At 40.4% G+C, this 25,223-nt stretch overlaps 1 protein-coding gene across 1 annotated transcript; it reads left to right on the top strand.

Annotated features, from left to right (window-relative positions):
- Window positions 1–16,340: 16,340 nt before the first annotated feature.
- ercc4 (excision repair cross-complementation group 4) lies at window positions 16,341–23,424 on the top strand. Its single transcript, XM_053341316.1, has 11 exons — window positions 16,341–16,634; window positions 17,956–18,136; window positions 18,384–18,579; window positions 18,696–18,903; window positions 19,088–19,268; window positions 19,529–19,660; window positions 19,829–19,933; window positions 21,488–22,061; window positions 22,145–22,237; window positions 22,354–22,466; window positions 22,564–23,424. The coding sequence occupies exons 1-11, from the start codon at window positions 16,458–16,460 to the stop codon at window positions 23,319–23,321; spliced, it is 2,718 nt and encodes a 905-aa protein (XP_053197291.1). The 5' UTR covers window positions 16,341–16,457; the 3' UTR covers window positions 23,322–23,424.
- The last annotated feature ends 1,799 nt before the right edge of the window (window positions 23,425–25,223 follow it).

Genomic DNA, 25,223 nt, shown 5'->3' with positions numbered 1-25,223 from the left:
AACAAAATAAAACATGTCCTTATTCTAAAACTAATGTAAATGAAACGTAACCCTTGCACTAGTCCAAACCCAGTTATAAATGTACTTACTTACTAAATAGGGTTGAAAACAGCCAAAATTACCCTCAATATGCAATAAATATCCCCCAATGTATATGTTAAACTGAGATTGGCTCTCAAAAGGATACTAGTACATGAACACACATACACACACTCGGCCAGGCTCCAGTACCACCACCCCGTCATTTCTCCACGCAGTCCACAGGTGTTGGGGGGGAAGTAAATGAAAGTTGGCGTATCCAATCATGGCCTGACGTCAGGGTGCCACCCCTCCTGGCGGTGAGCCCACTAACAGAGCGAGCCATCTGGGCAGCAGAGACCTAGCGACAGGCCCATCCATCCCTGTACCCTGCCCTCTGGGCCTGCAGCCAGTGAGACAGACTGGGAGAGCTGGCGGGGATCAGCGCTCCTTGCTGGCTCGCCAAGCTGGAGCATGTTTTGATGATTCCAGCATTCAGTGAGGTCAAAAATGTGCATGATTCACTTTATTTAAAGCGATGGTTTGGTCTCAGTCTGACTGGTCACAGATGTACTCCAACTGTTGCATTAAGGCTGTAGATAACCCGTCATATTTTTACATAAATAAGTATGTTTTCCATCATTTATTACCTTTTTATATAAAATAGTAGATTCAGGCAAGTGATCTTTGTCAAATCCAGTTCAAAAACGCACCCACACACATTTTATTCACTCAACTATCATACCAAACGATCACATCAGGATGGAGAAGCCTTGAATGAGGGACAATGAAAGAGTTATGACATGTAAAAAAGTTTAAATACCCTTCGGCTAGGTTAATCATGGTTGACAGAAAAGTACATGCACATAACTTAGTGAGTTCGATAGTAATTGGGAGGTGGAGACCAAGTGTGATGAGAAAATTAAAATGATAATTGTATTCCTGCTTGAACCAAAAGCTTCTCATTTGAATTCCAGACAAAATTTGAGATTTTAACTAAAATGACACAGTTGAAGCAGTGGAGAGAGCATCCTTTAAACTGGGAGGATCTGAGTTCCGTTTAGGAGAACAATTGATTTGTGATCCCACAAAAATGAAGTTAATTGTTGGTTTATACATCATACAAGTCATAGCCCTCTGTCTCTCTCCAACAGGGTGATGTGCTACATGTTTGACTTAATAATTAGGTTGTGTTGGGTTTTTTGTCATAACCTTGTACAGTTCAGTAGAAAATTCTCTAGCTTTCACAGTGTCCTCATTCTCTGTTGCAACCTAACATTTCATGTAATGGGAAGTGTCATTCTTCCCTGACTTTCACATCCCCTCAACCACCACCCATCTAAGTCATGGACAGCTTTGCTTTAGCAAGATGTTTTTTGCCATCTAACATTATGTCAAACCTTTCCTTCTTTATTTCTGTCATGGTACCGCTCTGTGATGACACATCACTGAATAATACAGCTACTGACACTGGTACATTTTGTTGCATTTTTATGCTGATTTTATGCTGATTAACACGTAAAGATATAACATGACCTGGAAATCATTTAGATATAAATCATGGAGAAAAATAGTGAGTGCTGAGGTCACAGATTTGGCTACTTAGTAGCCGGATATTTTCATCTAGACACTGGCTGAGACCAAAATAGAGCTTAATCAGTGAGTACTGGATGTACATTCAACATGTGGCCAGCAACACAAATGAATGCTAATGGTGTGTTATGTCTTTTAGATGTGTAAATGTGCAACTGCTAACTGCTAACACGTTCATAATACAAATATCAAAGGAGATAATACTTCACTGTGTGTTTACAGCTTCTTTCTGCTACACATTTCTGCTGCACTTAAGCTACACAGTGTTGAATTCTCTCTTGGGAGAAAGTTGCCCACAAATGAAGCAGAACAGCAGACTTATGTAAAAAAATATGTATCTCTTCATGCACTGTACATACGGCATGCATTGAGTTAAAATGAGCAATTTATGACAAGTTTGTGCAGTTCAGAGTGTTTGTCAAATCTGACTTAAAAAGTAAGAAAGATTTAGGAAGAGGCCAAGTGTTACTTGTTATTCCACTAAATACAGCCAATCTTCACAATCCTTTCATTTCAATCTGACAGGGTTCGGATACTAAGAGCAGTTTAGCTGTGACGTATGTGAGGCTAATGGCATAAACGCAAAAACAGGAAGGGAGCCATACTGCTTGTCTGAAACAGTCAGTCCCCAGCGCACACAAAACAGACACTGTGGAGAGCCCTGGTGGTCGAGTGGTTAAAGCGCATGCCACGTAATCCCAGCGTCCCTGATTTGAATCCAGCCAGGGACCTATGCTGCAGGTCATCCCCCTCTCTCTCTCTCTCTCTCCCTGTTTCCTGTCTGCATCTCTACCAGTTACTATCTGAATAAAGGCAAAAAAGCCCAAAATAATAATAATAATGATTCAAAAAACCTTTAGAAAATGTTTGTAATAGTTGCACAGTGGTTACATGTATGAGTACTAAAAAGGACATGGGCATTCTCCAGTCATATACTGCTGCTGCATCCCTCTCTTGGTCTTCAATCATCTTGCTTTCTCTGTCTTTTGTTCGAACAGACAAAGTGGTGGATATGCTAGGATTTTTTTTTCACTTAGTCAGATATGGAACAGAAGGCTCTCGGTGACATTTACCCACAATACTGTTCTTCACACCGCCACCGACTGGACTCCCACTCTCTCAAAAGTGAAGATGGAAGATTTTTACAACAATTTATTTGGACGTAGAACACCACCTCCCTAACAACTAGCCACCTGTTGCCTAAAAATGGGCGAGTGCTGTTATTTACCAGCACACAGGATGTGAATGTAGTGCTGAGAGGCGGAGAGAGACAGGGGTGGTTCATCAGGACAACAAGGAGCACCTGCGCCCACCTAGTTACAAAGCAGTGTGTGTGTGTGTTTGTGTATGTTTCACTATGTACTAGCAAAATATGAGTGATGAAGTCGCCAGAAGAAGGGTGTTTTTACATTGCATTAGTGTAAACTGCTGGATGTTTTTATTATTGTTATTTATAATTGCTGCATAATGAGAGCTATACTTATTTCTTTTTGTATTGAACACCACAAATCAAAGTGTGGAGGACATCATAAACCAGAAATATTTTGGCTTTATAAAATGAATATTGTGTTGTAATAAACAGTTTTGCGTGATGATCTGATGTACAAACTTGACATGCTCTCCTGTGATTCTTGTGATCATGGCGCCACAGTTAAACTTAGCTCAGTTGCCAAGAAGACCACCTACTGAAGAGCTATTGGAGGCCTGTTAAAGATGTCATTTTCACACATAAAAGTATTTTATTAACATAACTAAAGGAACTTTTAGAAAGTAGTTTTCGCTCATTTATTTCTTGTGGCGCTACCGTATGTGCTTTAGCATGATAGTTTCTCCATTAGGCCCTGATTATATCATCAAATGGTTCAAATCAAGCTACTGCCTATTGGCTCAAAACCTTTTTCACTTGTGAGATGTTTGCTAACCATTCTTAAGGCTTTTTTAATGGCTTACTTAAAATTAAATGAATACATAAAGTTCATAACATGGCATTCTATTTTTAACTATGCTAGCGGCGTAGCTGCAAAGATGGCACTGTCAGTTTGCTGGTCAATCCACAACTTTGTTCCAGACTGAAATGTCTCAACAACCATTGGTTTGTCATGAAATTCCACAGATATTCATGGTGCCTAGAGGATGAGTCCTACTGTGATCCCCCTGAATTTTCTTCTAGCCCCAATGGTAAAAGTTATCCATAGAAAATATTCCAACATCCATGAAGTAGATTAGCTTTTTTAGTGAGATGTTTCGGCAACTATTGGACCGATTGTTGTGAAATGTGATGTTCATGCCCCCATCATGGTCAATTTGAATAATTTTGGTGTTCCTCTGACTTTTCATCTATGCAATTATCAGGTCCGAATTTTGATTTGTCCAATACTTTATGACCAAATACCTGCAAAACTAATGACATTCACATTTGCCTCAACTATACTTGTTTTTGGTTCTAATTAGCACATTTAAGGATGTAGGGTGAACATGGTAAACATTATACCATTATACCTCATCTTTGTTCCACTTGACATGAATCCTGGAGGAACAGTTTAACTACTGCTGCAACCCAACAATTATCTATAATGTATAATCCCATAGTATGTTCTGTTTACTTGTGGGTGAACCAAGTCATGATGGACTTTTTTGGAGTTATGGAGTTATTTCATATTTTGATGTGTCAATGAAATAAATAAATAAAAACATTTCTAAAAACAAAACAAAACAACAACAACAACATCATGGGACATATAGTACCATTCATAAGTTTGGACCCGATTTTTCACTCAGGTAATAAATATTGACTGGTATTGCATATTGGAATATTTTTTTTTCTTTTCAGTGTATTAAGTCGTTTTCTTTACATAAAGCTACAAAATGTTAAACAATGATGATATTTGTCCTTTAGTCCCAGAGGAAGGGTTGCATCATTAACCAAAAACAAGTTATTGCCTTGTTTCTGTCTCTTTTTCATCAACATGCTGTTGCAGAGGGGCTGGATGTATTACACACCATGGTAGTTGGAATAATACTGAGTTTGAAAGTTCAGAGTTCCTGCGGGCCACTGCTAACCAACTTTAAGTTTCTTTTAGCCAACAGAGCAATTTGTAGTGTGGCATAGCGGCCGTTTCCCACTGTCATAATAACCCTCCCACCCTCACTGCTGCATCGCTTCTCTTAGACCCCCAAGGAGCAACAGAGTGTAACAGCTGAATAGAAATAAACACGTCTCTAAACCGCCTGCCATCCCCGGGGACAAGACTGCACACACACAAACACACACAAACTTCTATTCTCTCCCTCATACATGTACACATATATTAACACACTCACACAACTATAACACACTGACAAACTTTGAAACACTCTCTCGGACACACACAGATGCTGGCAAATATGGTCAATTTTCTTCATATGTACACAAAAAAACAATCATAGTATATAAACAGGTAGACTTTTTGACTACCTTCCTGTCAGTCAGCATTTCCTCCCACAACTCTTAGCGCATGACGGCCCATCTGCATGCCATTACTGTGGGTTTCGACACTAATGGAGCCATTTCGCCAAGCAATAAACTGTGGGGGAACATTAGCACCCAAGATGCAGGCTAACAACACACTAAATTGACGGGTGCTGACGTGCTGCACATCTCTGAAAGCGCCTCCGAGGCGAGGCAACAATCATTCTAAATATTAATATTCCTCGGTTTCTCAGAGAAGGAGGAAAAGACATAGAGAAAATTCCAGGCTGATTGTGTATATGTTCCTCAGTCAGTCACACTCATCTTCCTATGGAATGGAACATCACTGTACGGGAACATGTGAGAAGCATTAGGAGGTCACCCGGAACATACAGGACATCCTTATGGGCCCATAAATGCATTCACAGCTAAATGTTATGTTACAGAATGCAGAGCTTGTTAATTTTATTCTTACCTTTGGTTGTACAGTAGATATCCATGTTGTTGGCAGCATTGTTGCACTCGAACCATTCATTCATTCTCTCATCCAAGTTCTATATAAACCAAATTAGGGTTGGGGTTAGTCCATCAGTCAAGGTGCATCATATTCAAAAGAACTTTAAAACATGCTTTATGTTTTATAAACCAACTTAACTAACTCATAATGCTGTGGCTCATTGTTAGATACTTACTGGTTCAGTTTAAATTACCTTTAATGCCCACTTCACAACCATGCAAGATGATGGAATGGATGTTTTTGGTAGGTTTGCCATGGTGAAGTGGTGAGGGTGATGTGAGGTGATGCAAATGCATGTGTGAATGCTTTGATGGACGGTTGGGGGAGGATGTGGATGTATATCTATGGCGGTACATGCGTAGGATCGTCCAATGTCAGTCTGTGTTTGTTCCACCACTGTCTTTTTACCTGTACGTTTGTATTGCATGTTGTTTTTATTGTATGTCATTTATGTGCTGCAACTTATTTCCCTGACAAATTTCTCCCTGGTGGAGACCAATAAAAGTAACCTAACCTAACCTAACCTAACCTAACCTAACCCAAAATCTAAGCAACAAAATAGGTTGCTTGTCAGTTTCTTCCAAAAGCTCATATTAGCATTTTTTGATGGTCTGCTCAAGTTCAAGGCAATTAGCAGAAAAGCATATACACATCCATACTTTTTTAGGGTATGACAAACTGCACAAAAGAATTCACAAATGACGTATAATGTCATATCACAGCTCATCTATTTATACAAGCAAGCTCACATTGTAATCTTTACCTGAGGAAAGCTGTTAGCAGTTGAAACATTGGCAGGTCCGTGATGAGTTAAAGAAGACCTTTGAACAAGATAGCAATTTGCAGGTATTTTTATGTTCTTCTCTGTCATGTTTAGGATAATAAAAATGCTTGGTCATGCGCTCATCGTTAAGGTTTTGAAAAATATGACTATCATTGTGCTACTTCCACATTTCCTAGAGAGGATAGTAATTATTCTCCAAAATGCAAGAATTTACTTGGGAAAGCCTCAACATACATTCAGTGTTTTAATAGACAATCAATGCTGTAAAATTTCTTTTGTAGGCAGTTGCAGGATTCAGATACACCAATGGGTCACAGCCTTGTGTGTGTTTGTATGTTCTCCTAAAAAATGTTCAAACTCCAAAGAGAAACAGTTTTCTTAATCAGTTTCCTAAATTGGAAATACCAAACTATACATTACCCCCTATATGTGGTATGTGTTTTTATTTCTGTCTCAGTAAAAAAAATGCTTCTTCTTTTACGACAAAGTTTCCACACAAAGCAAAAGCACAAGTTCATACACGTGTCAACACCTGGAACAAGTGTTCCACCAGGTCCTCACAAGGATATAAGTAGACAGAAACACTCACATGCGGTTGGTTTATTTAAAATGATGCCTCCAGATTCCCCTCTGTGTGTTTATGGCCGTGATTGCATGCCTTTAACATGTTGACATTCAAATTTAATCCGTCCTCGTAATTAAGCGGGGCCCACAAAAATAGAGGCAGAGTGATTAAAACAAGAAAATCCAATCAAACATGCTTCTTATGACACTGAACATTCACTGATGAGGTTGTGGCTCCACATATAGGATATAATACTGTAACAATTACCCTCTCACGTTCTGTCAAATACATAAACACACGTCCAAGCACATACACTGTTACACACACGTTCTGGCACACACGTACAAATAGCTGTACGACCAAACGCACACATACACTACCACAACAATACTAATTAATCCAGATATCTTTTCCCACACAGGATATCCTTGGCTTTCATCCCCTTCTCAATTAGATTGAACTTCCTACTGTTATGTTAGTGTTTGGATTAGGAGGAATTATGGAGGAATGCTAATGTTTGAAATCCCCCTTTGCCTTTGACTTACTGCATCAGAAGCTTGACAGCTATCTGGCTTTTAGAAGAAGAAGTGTGTATTTCTTAAAGCGCCACATGTGTGTGAAATGTGCATGGTGCTCATACTTGTCCAATGACCCTGTCAATCACAACGTGCTAGCCTTCACCTACCCTTGCTAAATACACTGGCTACATCAGTCCCTTGCATCACTCTTCCGACTGCCCTTCTCTTTCATACTTCTGAGTTGAGAAGGGTCAGAATAAGAGCCAAAGCTTCTTTTGATGTTTTCTATGTGAACTATGATCTGGTCTCTTAGCTCCTTTTGGACACTGACAACAAAGAACTAAACTTGAGTCTTGATAATCGCATAAAACATTACCTGATGAACTGCCAAGGTGATGATGTGGCCATGAATAAAAGATGTAATTAAGTATGAAAGAAGTTTTCAGTCCATATAGTTCCTGATGTCACTCACTAACTAAAAATTATAGGAGGCCGTTTTCAGCACACAAGCTTAGTCAAGCTCTGTCATCAATTATGGACACATCTAACTTACAGGGCTTTACATGCAGGTTAGTGTTGTTTAAAGTAACAGTAAGTTCATTAAAGGGACAGCTGTGGACGTTAACACACTATTGATTTATATATAAATACTAATTAATTGGGCCCTGTAGACCTACAAAGGTCAATCTAGTTATTCTGACTTATTAAGCCTGTGTTTAACTATTCTGGGAATTGTATGATATCACCAAACATCATGCACTAATAACCATACTTTTGACATGTCATAGTAAGAAAAGCACAGGTGTAACTGCCACCAAGCCTGAAATTTACTTGTTGCAAATAATCTGCCTGTTACATGAAGAATACAGTTGTGCAACACTACAACTGTGAATCATGATGCATATTTGATGAAGACAAGTCTCCAAAATCTCAGTTTACTGCTCATTTTAGAGTAGAATGTCTATATGAAGATGTGAATAAGTTAATGAGGGAGTGATTTCAGACACAGCTTGTGTGTCTACACAGACCAGAGGAGAGGTCTAATTAGACAAAGTGAAAAAACCAGCGTGGGTGTACCATGCCTGTGTAGAGGCTTCATTGTACTATCTATTAAAGCCTTTCTACAGTTCAAGTAGACTCGCCCTAGTTAAAGGATGTTTGAGTGTACAAATAGAAGTAAAATATTTAAGACATTTAAAATTGAAAATTGTTCAGCATATCTCAGGAGCATATGATAATGGTCTTAAAACGGTGGTTCACATTACATGCTGAAATCTGATTTATTTTCCTCCAAGTGATTTGAGCAAAGTAAATCAGATTTTTTTCATGTCAGATCTAGGCCACTTACATTACTACTGTCAGATCAGTAACATCAGAACTCATGTCGTTTTTTTTAGCGCCTCACTTCTCTGCACGTGTGTATATTGCTTGGCATCATCATTCATTATCAGCAACTCACAGCCTGTTAAATAATCCTCTGTATAGCAACTCTTTTCACATAGGCAATCACTTCCACCTGTTTACCATTTCTCCTTTTTTTAGCATATGTAAATGTATATAGTCTATCTATGCTAAGAGGAGCCTAACTATGATGATCAAAGTATGAAGAATTTGTGGCAGTGCACCTTTATCCTGTGTTTAAGCTATTCTGATCATGTCTTAAAATGATTTCATTAATGACCACAGATGTGAAACCGACATCAGTCTTCACATGTTAGCATTATTGGAGAATCTATTTAATGTCATTGATACAAGTATTTGACAGGTGCTGTCAGAAACTGTTTGATCTAGAGATATGGATTACCCACAAACCCCTATGCAAAGATTTATGCATGTATAATTGCAGTGGCATATTTCAGCCTTCAGCCTATACTTGCCTTTTCTATGTATAGTAAGTATAGTCATGTGAGTATAGTAATGTGGAAATGTACCTGTTTCTAGGCAATGTTTCCTCAATGTCAGAATGCTGTTTATGTGATAGCATTACTTTTTAAATACAGCAACCATTCCACCTCCTCTCTTCACTTCCTTCTCCCCACCGCAGAGTTTGGAGGATCTCCTCTTCAGGACGTTGTTGGTATAGATCAAATCGACCTTTGAGCTGCCTTGATCTCTGCTTCTCTCCTTCAGTTCTCTCTTGTTCTTCCTCGCCTCTCTATCTCTGGTCCAGGAAGTGCAGCATTGTGGATTTCAAGTCTGTCGCTTGATAACAGGGCCCTCGGATCTGCGCGGATTTAGGTTTTATTGGTTTATAGACAGAGGAAATGTGTGTCTGTTACATGAAAAAAGAAAGCCTCGGTGCTGCCGCCCGTGCCGGGGAAGAAAAACCCACAATGAAAACAGTTGCATTTCTCCCATGATCGCTCATGAGAGGGACTGAGTAAGATATGCTAATGGCCCCTGAAAACTCTGCATGTGAGTCCCTCTGCAGTGTGGGTATTTCTCTGACTGGTTCTGAATCTCAAAAACACACAATCCTCCTTCTCTGCTCTGCATCTTTATCTCATACTCTCACCAAACAAACCTCATTGGTTTCTGCCATCGTCACGCACCACCACCGAGCACCGAGCAGCCGTTCCCTCTAATGGATGGCTGACATCCACTCCGGCCTGTCAAGTGTCTCTTCGTCACCTCCTGACACCATCCTACAAACCTCCAGTCTGCCTGTCGCCTTGAATTGTTCATCTAATATGCTCATTTCACAAAGCAAGCCATTGAGCTACTTCGCCAAACATTACAGACAGGAATAATGTGTTTATCATTCTATCTGGGTCTCGCTCTTTCACTTCCTGTTATTGTTTTTTTTCCCCCTCCCCTCTCCTCACCCTCACCCTCCCTCATGGATCACCAGCTCTTCCTTTTCTCATCTTGCCCCTCATCTTTCCCCCACACATGCCACATTCCCCTCCTTGTCATTGCTATCCGCTGTCACAGTAATTTGCTAAAGTGGATGTGAAAGGCAGCAAGTCATGTTCACAGCTCTTATAAAAGCCATACATTTGCTTCAATAGAATTTTTTCATCTCATTTCTTGTGCTTCTATCGCATGCTGTGTTTGACCATGAGGAAGTGTTTTTTTTCTTCTTCTTCTTCTTCCTCTGTGCTATAATGTTTATCCCCTTGTTTTGTCAGTGATAATATATGCAAATTGCTGCCCTGGAAAGACGTAGGTCTCTTTGCTGCTGGTAATCAGCTCCCACCAATATGTAAACAAAGAAATTACTTCTGTGCGTGTCATTACAGTTGAGCATTGCAGCGGCTGCTTGACTGGTGCTGCTTGACCCATCTCTGAGTGCCAAAACACTCCTCTCTCCCTCATCTATATTTCAGTGCGCTGAGGGTGTTCTGTAATCATCTCAATTTGTGAACATGCAGCAGCGCCACTTTGCCATTTCCAAGCACCGTAATTTTTTAGTCACATTCTGCTAAGGTGCCGCAGAAACAGGGGTCACGACTGCCTGAAATGCTATACGTGTAGTGCCTGCAGCAGCCATCTTCTGTGCTATTGGAGTACTTTAATTTCCGCTGAAACTAGGCTCCTCTCGCACACAGTTCTCAAAATTCGTGACTGCTCTTAGCATTAAAAGGGCTTTCAGTGAGTCATACTTTTCAGAATTTGACCCTGAGTTTGGGTTGGCTCAACCTGAGGTGCAGTCTAAGAGTTGGCACCTTTACAACAGTCTTCGATATCATTTGGAAAATGCGATTTGGGGATGTGAAGGAATAGTATTAGTTTCACATTTGTGACAGAACCAAATGACCAACCTTAACAAAAATGAGGGGAGAAAAAAATCTGACTGAAATTTTAATTTTTAATGAGCTGCTAATATGTAGCAGGGCTGTCCTTTGTTTCTGGAATCAGACTGAGCCTTAAAGAGATACAGTAGTTTGACATTTTGGGTAATACACTTATTTGCTTTCTTCTTCTGGAGTCAGATGAGTAGATTGACACCACTCTCAGACATAAATGTGGTGTTCATGTTCTCGTCTAACTTGTTAAGAAAAAGGAAGAAGCATATTTCCAAAAAATTTAATATTATCCCATCAAAGAGAGTGTGTGTGTGTGTTAACCTCTGGAGGCTTGGAGTTTGGCCCTTAGAGCCTAGTTGACTCTCAGGCTTAGCCCTCCATTTACAACAAAACCTTGCTGCTTCTCTCTTCTCCTAATGAGGGCTGGAGGGATGTAACGGGCCTTTAGCTGTTTTCTCTTCTCTCTCTCTTTTTCTCCCCCTCTCTACACTGCAGTCAGCTAGGCAGTGTTAAATATCTCATCTTATTTTATCCTCCAGCATGCCATCAATTTCAAGCTGTTCTCCTCTCATTTACAGTGGTGCCTCACCATCCACGATATCAGGATACACATCAGCTGCCAAATGTACACTTCTACTCAGTGCAAAGAGAAGGGGGGATAAACAGTTTTGCTGCAATCCTTCACATGTGCCAACCAACCTGGCGCTCCATCCGTCGAAACATGCTGGTCCCTCTAAGCACATTTATGGATCATTTGATTCAATTTCATGTGCCATAAAACTGTAATAATAGCAGACTCAATTATACAGCTTCTTCTTCCCTTCCTCTCGCTTGTCAGTCCTAATGGTGTCATGTCACCGCTTCCATCCCGACTGCCTGCTTCATGTTTTTATCCCAACATTAAACTGCTGATTGTCTCCCAGAAGAGAGTGGATGGTCATGAATGTTCTCACACACACACACACACACACACACACACATCACCCCAGAGGTAGACTCCTGTCAGAAAGAAGCGTGCAAGACGAAGCGCTCCACTGCTCTCTGTTGGCTTGATCATGAAAGTGCATGACTTTAATCCTCAGAGTACTTTTTGTCTATTTTTTTAAAAAAAAGAGAGAGAAAAAAAGGCAAAATTTGTCTTGGTATAATATGTCATTAGCTGTGACATACTGAAGTTACCACAGATATAAGACTGCACTGTTTTAAGTGATTAAAAGCTCTTATTTGGCTCATTTTGACACAGAAGCACTTAAAAGCTGCCTTGATATTATGCTTCATTTCTTAGACATAGAAATGAAATATATTTACACTCTAATCCAGGATAATAATTTTTAATGAATCTAAATGAGTCTGCACAGTGAGAAAACCTTTGTTCTTTATTTAGCTTGCAAATCCCCTTCAAAATCAGCTGGATAAAGTCTGAACCAGATGGCTGTCGGGCAAAAAAAACTGTCTCTCCAAATGTAGATTATTTATTTATTTATTTATTATTTTTTTGGATTGTACACTGACTGGAAATCCAAAATCAAGTCACTTTTGCTGTCACTTTCACAGGCAATGCCTTCTTCCAAATATTTCATACACTGAGGCAGAGTCTCTCACTCTCCTTCTCAAGCTGAGTCCCCCCTCCCCCACCCACCACCCCCACTTTTTGCTTTTATCAACTTCTCAGTTTGTTCCCTATAGGTACCTATAAAACCTTCCGGTAGCATTACACTGTTCAGCCGAGGTGGCATGGTCATGACGTTGTGTCTCCTGCTACCTCCAGGGTCACCTTTGATGTTGGCTGGACTGTTAGAGCTCTCTCTCTCTCACCCACTTTTAACTTTCTTTCGCTCTACCACTGTACCTCCTGAGTCAGCGTTGTACTCAGAATCTGCTGTAAGAATAAAATACAGATGAAAAGCTTAAGGAAATAGGATATGATTTATTTATTAAAGTAATAGTGTATCAACATCCAATAAAAAAGATGATAAAACTCTTTTGTATGTATAAGTACTTGTGCAGGATGATGTATGTGCAGAGTTTGGCACAAGGAGACACATTCATCTCCTGGAGGGTGAACGTTTCTCTGTGCTCACCTTAAATCTAAGTTCAATGTGTGTACAGACAAGAATGATTTGTGACACTACATCTAAAGTGGAGCCAGCAGTCCTGGTCGAATAAGCAACTTACACAAGTCTGACGTGGAAGCTTGAAGCCTCCAGTGCACAAATACTGAGAATGAACTTTACAGTGAAGTAGTGAAGTCAACTTTTGAAATGAGAAATATATATTAACAGATTCTGGGGGGGTTTTCTCAATGAGGGAGAAGGAGAAGGAGAAAAATGTAATCTTTAGAATTCTCAACTAATTAACTCAACTTTTTCATGTATAATCATATTAGACACATATTATTATTCAAAGCAGACTTTTTATATGTCTTAAAACATGCCTGGAAGGGATCTCTAAATAAAAGTGCAGAAGTATCATCAGTTAAATGTACTTTGTGATGCAGAAAACAGACCCTGCCTAGCAGCTAGTTTTAAATACTTTACAGTTAGGTAGTTTAGTCTAATGGCTTTGAACTGGGGGGGGGGGGGTCTCACTCTTCTAAAGGGTCACATAGTAATGATAGAGATTAATGGGAAAGAAAAACCTAAGTTCATGCTTCACAAGTTTGTATTATTATATTTTCATTTTTTTGAGAAATAGATTTAATGTATAGGCCTAAAACTATTATTAAAATGAAATGAGTGTTTTGCTTTAAAGTGTAGGAGAGTAGATGTACAAAGTCGCATAAAATGGACAAAAATGTACATGTTGATGTCAGAGCTCTGTGCAGGTCAGTCAAGTTCTTCCGCACCAAGCTATTTTTTCATGGACCTGGCTTTGTGCACAGTGCCATGTCATAATGAAACATAATTCTGGAAACAAGGGATCCTGTCCAAACCAAGAAAAACGGCCACAGACCAAAAGTAGATAAATAGGCATGTATATCGTGCTGTATAAACCCTTCCATATTACTCTTCTTTTACTTGTTGACAGGGTAAATGAAATAAAAGTCAACAGTGATGGGGCAGTCACTGAAATATGAGGTTTAATTAATATACTATATTATACTTACTTAATTTCTGTAACAGTCCTTCACCCCTCATTTATTCAAAATCAGGATATTAAAAGAAATTAGTTTTCCTGACAGATTCAATCGGTGGTGCGCTAACACACACACACACACACACACACACACACACACACATGCATATACTGCACACAGATATAGAGTTTCCTGTGTCATTTCAAGGGTAAAACTTGTAGAAGAAAAAAAGAAACAAAGTATTTTCCAGATATCTCATCAGTCACTCAGGGGTCGATGTGTTGTTTTATATAATCTGGCCCCACATGGAGTGAGCACATCACGGTGGACAGATGTAAACATCAAAGTGGCTAAACTCAAGCATGTGGTCTCCAAGTGGTGAGTCATGTCCATGCTCCTGTATACCAAAACATTGCATGTGTGTGTGTGTGTGTGTGTGTGTGTGTGTAGTGGAATGAGGGCGGTGGGCTCGGCTTCATCCTGCTCCTCTTCTGTCATTCATGAGTGCAGACCTATTCTGGTCCTCTCAGCCACCTCTGTTACGGCAGAGAAATGAGGGCTGACACAACAGAGTTTACAAAGCCCAGCTGGCAGGCTTTGTTATGCAAGCATATTACCGTTCTGTTCCTGTCAGTGCATTACAGGAATAATCCACCCGAAAACAGACTAATACTGTCAGTAAAACAGCTATTGGCGTGCTCCATGTATTTCTGGGCCAATTTCATTGTTTGATAGTGTATTTCTTATTGCTACAGTTGGCTGAGAGAATGGATTAGTGCACGACTGGTGTGAGTCTTTTCAGTGCCTGATGCTGATATCATTATATTGATGCAGCGAAATGCCAGCATGTTGATAACCAGATATGATTTTAATTACTTTAAATCTGATATTTAAAAACAGTATTACAAGGTGATTTATTTCACTTGTCTTGAAAAAAAAAGAGCTCTGACCATTTAGGTTCATGTGTTTTTTCATGTTTTAGTTGAATTATCCATCATCTATGACTATTTCCAAGGTGGTTACAATTCTTTTCAGCAGGCTATGAAAATCAACTTGGAATGACATCATTATTTCATCATCTTTATGTGGGAATGCATTGGGGAGTAGGGATTGTTTTCTATCATAATTGTTGCATTCAAATGCTTGTGGGAAATTCCAACATCAAAGACTTTATAGTTCTCTGTTTGCGTTCATGACTTGTTTGAGAGATTAAAGACTGGAGAGACAGCCAAAAAGGGATAACATGAATTTAAGACTGTTAAGCAGTAAACTGTCACTGTTTCTTATAAATACACGAGCAACACTCAATGAAGAGGACTTTCCAAACTGCCATTATATTTTTATGAGTGCAAAAAATAAATATTTTTCAAGAGATGTAGAAAAACGAATGCCGAATTGCATATGTATGTGTGTGTGGTCTGTCATAGGCTACTTTTGGGGATCAAATTTAAGACTTAGGACCAGTTAATTTGGGACAGTGTGTCCAACCATTAGAAAAAGTTGTATTCCCCATTAGACAAGCTGAAAAAGCTGAGTTTTAGGTCGGTGACTAAGGTCGAGGTTAGGGAATTAGTGTGGATGGTCAGGGTTAGGGTTAGCATTAGGATACATCTCCAGAAGATGAATGTAAGTCTTTGTAATGTCGCCAAAATTGACCATAGTGTGATGGTCTCTCTCTTGCTCTCTGCGATTGTGTGTGTGTGATGGTCTCTCTCTTGCTCTCTGCGATTGTGTGTGTGTGTGTGTGTGTGTGTGTGTGTGTGTGAACTTGTATGACTATCATTGTGAGAACAAGAATGAATTATGTGAATGAATGTCCTCATGAAGACCGCTATACAAACATGTGTGTGTGTGTGTGTGTGTGTGTGTGTGTGTGTGTGTGTGTGTGTGTGTGTGTGTGTACTGAATAAACCACCACATACTTACCACATTGGCCTTTTTAAAAGTTGAATAATTATGTTGTACTTGCTACAATCATCCACATCAATAGAGGGCGCTGTCGGTCTTCGACGTTAAATTATTTGTTTTTTACCGTCACGTGACCGGATGTGCAGCTTCAAAACACTGAACAACAGACGCGGGCAGTGCACCTGTGTCTGACCATACGATGCTTTCTGTCGCTTTTAGCTAACATTTTGAGTAAAAGTGGGTGACTTCGCTGCTCTGGGGTCTGTCGCGGTGGCTCCAACATGGCGGGGCCACTGCTGGAGTTTGAGACCGAGATGTTCCTCAGTCTGTTCGGCTGTGACGGGCTGCTGGTGACGGCGGAGGGGATGGGGATAGACCGCATCCTGCTGCAGTTCATGCGGGTGTACTCGGAGCAGGACAGCCTGGTGCTTCTGCTCAACACAACCACACCTGAACAGGTAACAACGTACAAAGATGCTACTTTGGCTTCATGTGTTAGCTTGAAAGCTTCATAGGTTGTCCGTTGTCTGGTGATAAGGGCCAAGAAGTTACAAATATGTAGTTTTGACTATTAAATGTGACTCTAGATGTAAGAACAGCTGATGATTGGAGATGTGGGTTGTGTTTAAAAGACACCTAATAGCATGGCTGTATACAAATAACGCATAACCACCAAGTTATTAAAGGAAAATAACAGAGTGAAGCATATCTTAAAGTCCTCCACTCCACTCTTTTCCTTCTTATTCCTACAGTGTGATGTTTGAGCTTCATTGTTCAGAATGATGTATCAGCAGCGTTTGACACCAGAGGCTGTTTTCATATTCATCTGCTGACAGTGGAAAGTTTCTTTGCAGTCAGTCAGAAAATTCAATTCTTAGGGGCGAGCATGATACATTAGAGTCAATCCTGGTCCAGTATTCAATTTACACAAGGGTGATGTGGAAATTTGAAGCTGCCAGTGCACAAACACAGAGAATTGAACTTTATAATGAAGTAGAAAACATCTTGTGTCCAGCAGTTTAACTTCTGAAATGAAATATGTCTGTGTATTTATAGATATTAGTACTACTACTTGTTTCTGCTTTATCTTTCCATATCCACTTTGAAATTGCCCGGCACTGTTGTGACACCTCAGAAAAGGAGCAGCCAATACCGTGGGATCAGTCCATTGTCAGATAATAATAATTAATTACCTAGTTAAGTTGCTGCTATACACAAATTTTGAAGAAGATGATTTGCCACACGATTACTATGTGCTGAACATGCTGAAGATCCCCTCCAGACCTGTTTTAAGACATGGTAGAAGTCTCTAAAAATCCAGAATCTATGAGTATGCAAATACTACTTAATTTAAAAGTTTGCATGACGTCTCCTGTGTTACTGAAGAAGTCCATTCTAAGTGTATGTCCACTGGAGATATCAGATTTCACATAACACACATATAAGTTGTGTACTGGACCAGGATTGGCTCCAAACTAGTTATGATGTCACACACCTTACACTCAGATTTCTGTTAAACACAAAAAAACTTCAGTAGCTGAATGTGAATATCTGCTCTTGCATCACACTGCACATCATCGTTGCAATAGTGAAGTAACAGTGAGCAAAACATATTTTTGAGTGGAAGGGGACTTTAAATGTTTCACTGACAAAGACAACATAACAAAGTCTTCCTTCTGGGTATCAAAGTTTTATGGAGTTACCTCTCGCTGCATCTAGTGTGTAAAGTTAACTCCAGCAGGATCATAAAATGCTCACTTCCTTGCTCCTTCCTCCTAGGAGTATTTCACAGAGCAGTTGCGAGTGGAGGGTGTGACCCACCTGCCCAGGACTGTGACCAGCGACATCCAGAGCACTGAGCGCTACAATGTGTACACCGAGGGAGGAGTGCTGTTTGTCACCAGCAGGATCCTGGTGGTCGACTTCCTCACAGACCGCATCCCTGCTCATCTCATATCAGGTCTGATTGTGATGTTGTGATCTTGATTATCAATAGATAAATTATAAGTCTCATTTATTTTGGGAGGAATATTTGTTTATGTGCCTCTTATATCTTCTATCTGTTAGTCTCTGCAAAAACTGGATATTCAAAGTGAGGCAGTGCTTATGCCTTGTTCCTATTTTCTTGGTTACTCAGTAAAGATTCAAAGAGCACAATCCTAGAACAACATGCTCATATCATCTTTCTTTGCTGCCCCTGCCTTCAGGCATCCTGGTGTACCGCGCTCATAAAATAATTGAGTCATGTCAGGAAGCATTCATCCTTCGTCTGTTCCGACAGAAGAACAAGACGGGTTTCATCAAAGCCTTTACTGACAAGGCCACGGCCTTTGCCTCGGGCTTCTGTCAAGTGGAGCGCGTGATGAGGAACCTATTTGTCAAAAAGCTCTACCTCTGGCCCAGGTACGATAGATGTTCTTCACAAGAGATATTTAGACAAGTCATAGCAGACTGGTACGAGAGTCTCTGGCTTGTCTCTTCGCTCTCTGCCTTTACGCTCTGTGTGCTTGATCCAACAGGTTCCAAGCATCTGTGAACACAGCACTTGACAGACATAAGCCGGAGGTGGTGGAGCTCCATGTGTCATTGACGCCAGCTATGAGGGCCATCCAGAGCTCCATCCTGGACATCATGAGCGCCTGTCTGAAGGAGCTGAAACGCTACAACCCTAGCCTGGAGGCTGAGGATCTCTCTCTGGAGAACACACTGGGCAGTGCCTTTGAAAAGGTGTGCCACTGTAGAGATAAAGGTGTCTGGATGTGGGATTTCAGAAATATCAGGGGGTTATGAGTTATCTTTCATTGCACCTGCTTTGCATTCCTGCTGTTTAGTTGTGGTGTTTACCTCCTTACCTGTGTCACACATTCTGTTTACTACAAAGTTGCATTCTGCCTCGTCTCCATCCATCCAGGTCATCCATCACTACCTGGACCCCTCTTGGCACCAGCTGGGCGCAAAGACGAAGGCGCTGGTTCGGGACATGAAGGTGCTGAGGGTTCTCCTGCTCTACCTCACCCAGTATGACTGCGTCACCTTCCTCAATCTGCTGGAGTCGCTACGCACCAGCCAGAAGAGCTTTGGCTCCAATGCAGGTGAACTAAAAGTATTTATCTGCTCATGTACAAGTGATATAAAATCTATGACTCTTGACAGCATGATTTAAAGGCTCTTGTCATCAATTCACAGTCGCATTTAAGGCTTTTCATCAATGAGCCCAGTCATTTGCATTTTATGTAATATATAATAATATATATAATATAATATTATCATCATCATCATTTTGTGCTCTAGAGTAAAAAATGACATAGTTCTCACATTCAAACTTTCTTTTGCCTTTGGCTGTAACCACCAGGGTGGCTGTTCCTGGACTCCAGTACCTCCATGTTTGTGAACGCCAGGAGCAGAGTGTACCGCATAGCTGAGAAGAAGAAGAAATTCAAAGTGGGAGAAGAAGCGGAGAAACCAAAGCCGTCCTCTGCCTCAGGTGCCTAGGCAGTGAACATTAATCAGAGAAGATGTTAGCAATGTTTTACTGCTTGTATGATTATTATTGCTGAATTTACTAAAGTGTGTGTGTGTGTGTGTGTGTGTGTGTGTGTGTGTGTGTGTGTGTGTGTGTGTGTGTGTGTGTGTGTGTGTGTGTGTGTTTCAGAGGTGAAGCGGGAGCTGGTGCTGGAGAAGAGCCCCAAGTGGGCGGCTCTGACTGAGGTACTGCAGGAGATTGAGAGGGAGAACAAGAGCTCTCAACATGAACCAGGTTAGTGTTAAAGCGTTATAAGGACCCATCATGTCAACAGCGCATGTCATCTCTATTCTACATATTCACATACAGTGTGAATTTCACATAAACTACCTTTTTAGATTCCAAAAAAGTGTTCATGTTGTCTATTGAAGTCACATTGATCTTCTGTAATTAAAATGTTAGGCCTACTACACAGCACAGAAATGCCTCCTGTATAGACAAGTGTGTATTTCATTTACATGCAGCAGTGTAAGGCTCTGGTGCTATGTATACTGACTCACTGACATAGCTTAATCTGATGTTATGCCGTCCCTGTCTATAAGCACGCGAGGGTCTGTTAGTGACATACATTTTGTCATCAGAGTGTGTACACATAGGGTGTGTGCAGGCATCCATGTGTCTCCAATTAGTTGTGACTGCACAGACACCCACTACTCTCCAATCAGTAGATACTGATCTACTGCGAATGTGTGGACCCCAGAAAGTACTATAAACAGAACTAGTGTCTGTCTGCAGTGTCTGCAGCTATGTGTGTGTGTGTGCACGCATTCTCCTGGGAATATATTTGAGGCTTTACTGGAAAACCTAATGAAATGCAGAGAGAACGCTTAGCAATGAATCATTTTTCTTTCGAAATCATAATTTGAAAAGATGCAATTTTCAAATTGGAAGAGCTGCGAGTTTAATCCTAAATTTCATAAGAACATTTAAGCTGGCGGCCCATGATTAATATGTTCTCTGCATGCCAGAGTTTGCATTGTCACAAGGCGATGGTTTTGTCAAAGAAAACAAACCGCTCTGTATAATTTTTAATGTTTGAAAAAGTATGGAGTGGCCTGCGTCTTTAAGGCACGTCATATCATTGTTTCAAACTAATCACATTAAAAGCTTTAAATTAGGGCCTCCAGTAATTTGGGCAGTGGAGCAGTCTGTTCTTTCTTTGAAGCTAATGTTGGCTTCAGGCAGCTACAATGCAGAGCTGTCAGCAGTGGAACCATCAGTCAGATATTACAACACTGTATGATGTGACCTACTAGTTAGTTTGTCATTATTAACATGACTGAGTGTTATGTAGTTGTTGTTACTAATAAGTGTAACGCATATTTAAAAGGTTCACTGAGTTGAGTTTACCACTAATGTAATATCCTAATAAATATGAGCTAAATTGGTCAGTTTTTCCAAATAGAAAACTAGTCAAATTTAGTCAGAAGTTGGCTGGCTGGGAAAAATAGTTAATAACAAGCAACAGCAGTATTTTATGTGTTCATTTGATGCATGCATAAAACTATTTTATTTAATACTAGACTGCAAATACAATCATTTAGTTTTTAATAGAAGATAATTGCAATTTTAATTTTCCTATTGTAGTATTAGTCCAAAATAGGAAAATTATTCAGCACTATGTACACCTGTTTAATGAGTCCCAATGTCCAACATAAATATCAGTTGAGATGTGTCACCTATATGATGTTGACTCACTCTATATGACGTTGATTCACTATAACAAGAGGATGTACACCCTTGTGTGTTTGTGTGTGTGTAACTACATAACAATACCCCCCCCCCCAGGTCATGTGCTGATCTGTGCTAGTGATGACAGGACCTGCGCCCAGCTGCAGCAATACATCCGGCACGGGTCAGAATGGTTGCTGAACCGACTTTACGCCCGCACCATCGCTAAACGAGACACCGCCGCTGCAGCCGCCTTCGACCTTGACGCTCAAAAAAAGGGCAAAGGCTGGCCCAAAAAAGGAACCAAGGGAAAGGAGCCCGCGCAGAAAAAGAAGCCCACGAAAAGTAAAAGCAGGCCGTCTCTGACCCTTACCCAGATGATGGGGAATGAAGAGGCAAATGGGTCAGCAGCAGCAGCGATGGGCAGCAGCGGAGACGAGGAAGAGCTGACGGAGGAAGACGAAGGGGAGGAAGAACAACTGAAGCTTGATTTGTCATCCGACGCTTACTACGGCGTCCTGAAGGAGCCGCTGACTGTCATTCACCCACTGAAGGGCTGCACTGACCCCCACAGCTTGACCCGGGTGCTATATGAAGTGGACCCCAGTTTTGTGGTGCTGTACGACGCCGAGGTCAGTTTCGTGCGCCAGCTGGAGATCTACAAAGCTACCCGGCCTGGAAAGCCACTTAGGTGTGTGAGGGGGAACATTTCAGATCATTAGTGCTAAAGTCACGACCCATTAACTCAACTCATGATCTCCTTTTTCCTCTTAGGGTATATTTCCTCATCTACGGAGGCTCGACAGAGGAACAGAAGTACCTGACAGCGCTGTCTAAGGAGAAGAAAGCCTTTGAACACCTAATCAGGTCCGAACCGTTACTTTTAACTCAACAGGCTAAATAAGATTGTTCTAATCATTTTAAGAGTATCTGTTGATTTGGGGTTGTGTCAGTTTCTCATTGGTGCTTGTGCTTATCTGCAGGGAAAAAGCCACTATGGTCATCCCAGAGGAGAGGGAGGGGCGAGAAGATACCAACCTGGACCTCGCTAGAAATTTAGAGCCTGCCAACGCCACCACCAACACCCGCAAAGCAGGCATGTCGACTTTAGTCATTTCCTTAATCGGTCTCCAAAGTGTTCTTGAACAGGTATTGATTTGTGTTTTTGTTTCTGTTTCTCATTTGATGATCAGGAGGTCAGGAGCAGCCCAAAGAGCCCTCACGAGTCATTGTGGACATGCGCGAGTTCCGTAGCGAACTGCCCTCCCTGCTCCACCGCCGCGGGCTGGACATCGAGCCCGTCACCTTAGAAGTAGGCGACTACATCCTGACCCCGGAAACGTGCGTGGAGCGCAAGAGCGTCAGCGATCTGATCGGCTCGCTGCAGAGCGGCCGCCTCTACAACCAGTGCCTCTCCATGACCCGCTACTACAAAAGGCCGGTGCTGCTCATCGAGTTTGACCCCGCCAAACCATTTTCCTTAACAGCCCGGACAGATTTCCGTCACGAAATATCATCTAATGACATTTCTTCAAAACTCACCTTACTCACTCTGCATTTCCCACGCCTCCGCATACTCTGGTGCCCCTCCCCACACGCCACAGCCGAGCTCTTCCTGGAACTGAAGAAAGGTCGCTTCGAACCAGATGCCGCGTCGGCGCAGGCAGTCACAGCTGAGTCAGACATGGTTGCTGAATCAGCAGACCTCTACAATCCTGGACCGTATGACTTCCTGTTGAAAATGCCCGGAGTCAATACAAAAAACTATAGAGCTCTTATTAAAAACGCTGACAGCTTGGCAGATCTAGTCAAATTCAGCCAGGACAAGCTAGCAGAGCTACTCGGGAATGCTAACAATGCTAAGTTGCTTTATGAGTTCCTGCATAATGTCGCAGATGTTCAAGCTCCGGTGCAAAAGAGCAAACAGACATCACAGGGAGTAAAACAATGAGTACCACACCCACCTTCCTGTTCTCTTGAATGAGTGTGTCCAAACATTTGACTGGTGCTGTAACTGTAGAAATATGTTTTTGCCAAACATCAGGTGTTTTTTAGTGTAGAACTATGTAGTGTTTTTTAGTGTAGAACTATGTAGATTGAATCCTCATCTTGTGCTTGTACATTAGGAGTCATTTGTCTGTGAATTGAAATATGTGTGAAAATGTACAGAATTAACTCAAATAATTCAAATGTTTTGTACAGAATTTGTGAAACTATTCCACAAATGTGTACAAAATTTTTATTAAATAACTTAAAAATATATGTAAAAATATTTTTTGCAAAAAAAAAACTTTTATAAAGTGCTTTGATATTTTGTAATGCAGCTAAACTCAAAATAAAACTTCCTTGAACAACACAATTTCTTGTAATTCTTAATGTGTTACATACAGCCTGAAAAATCTAATTTCATTAATTATTAGCATATCATTTATTGTAAAATCTATCAACTATTTGTAAGGGTAAGGGAAGTGGTAACAGTTAGACTAATTACTGTTATTTAGAGGTAGGAAATTGCTCAAATACCACAAATGAATAATAATAGTCTATCATGTAGGTGGATTTTCTGTTAAATGTACTTCTGTATAAAGGCATGCAAAACCAAATTAGGTAATGTGGCTAATTTCAGTAAAATTTAGTATTTCAGTATTATTTTGTTATTTTATGCCTTTAATCCAGTATAGTTAAGTCTCATAAATACATAACAAGTACCAGTACTTCATGATTGTGCATACAGTACTTGAAAAAGGAAGTAGTGTTGTGTAGTGTTTAATAATTGAAGAGGAGTACTTCACTGCTTTGTGTTGTGATGCGTTCCTTGAGTATGAGACATTACTTCCAGTGAACTGTGTCGGTGGAGTACCAAAGACTCTCAATGATCTTTGTAGATTCTTATACAAGTACATTAACAACTTCTTAAGTAAAGTCTTACCAGACAAGAAACTAGTAATAGTTATAGCAGTAATCTGACCTCAACATTTAATGTGGTACTACATTTATCTAACAGTGTGCAGATTACGAGTTGATATATAATTACATTATTACATTTTATGTTATATCACTGCTCTCCTTTTTTTCCTGCTACTTTGGCGAATCACCTGAATACATCTGATGCGCTCTCACAGAAAGTGAAGAAAATGCCAAGCAAAACCAAGTTGTATGATCATTTAATTTTATAATAATGAGTTGCTTAATGAGAGTGAATAGTTCAACTCTCCCGTGTGGATGTCATAGCAGTTTCACTGTTATGCAACACTGCCAGATCACATCTGACAACAAACATCAACTTCTTCTTCTTCTTCTTTGGAATGTATTTTTTTATTAGTGAAAACAAAAAAATATTCCTTTGGAATATCAAGTGGTTTCTTGAGAACTTCTACTACCTCTTTATTATTTTTAACTGTCTGTGATGGTAGGGTTAGGGTTGATAGCAGTCAAGCTCAAACAATAGTAACATATAAACTTGTTTAAAGAGCAAAAAGAAGACACAAAGTAACACAGAATTCAGTTGTGACCAAAAAAGCTTTTAAAAAATTGGGATTGTGGGATTGTGTGAAGGTATTGTGCAAGAATGTTAACATTCAATAAAAGCAAATCATTTTATATTGTTTGAGACTTTTTTGCTTTTCTACTTTTCTGCTTGATTAGAGAATTGTAATTAAGGTTCAATCAATTGGAAATAAATAAAATGTTATTTTAATAAAATTAACAAAAGTGATAAACTGTTGCAGACCATGCTTTCAGGTACATGGTGGATGTTAAATGTTGACCCATGCCCCCCTTAACCCTCCCTCCCCCTCCACGCCCCTCCTGCCCGACAGCGTCATTACGTCACTCTGCACTCTCGCAGCCATTT

The sequence above is a fragment of the Scomber japonicus genome, chromosome 20 (genome assembly GCF_027409825.1).
Source record: "Scomber japonicus isolate fScoJap1 chromosome 20, fScoJap1.pri, whole genome shotgun sequence".
Taxonomy (NCBI): Eukaryota; Metazoa; Chordata; class Actinopteri; order Scombriformes; family Scombridae; genus Scomber; species Scomber japonicus.
The sequence above is the reverse complement of the archived record's forward strand: the minus strand, read 5'-3'. Positions and strand labels throughout refer to the sequence as shown.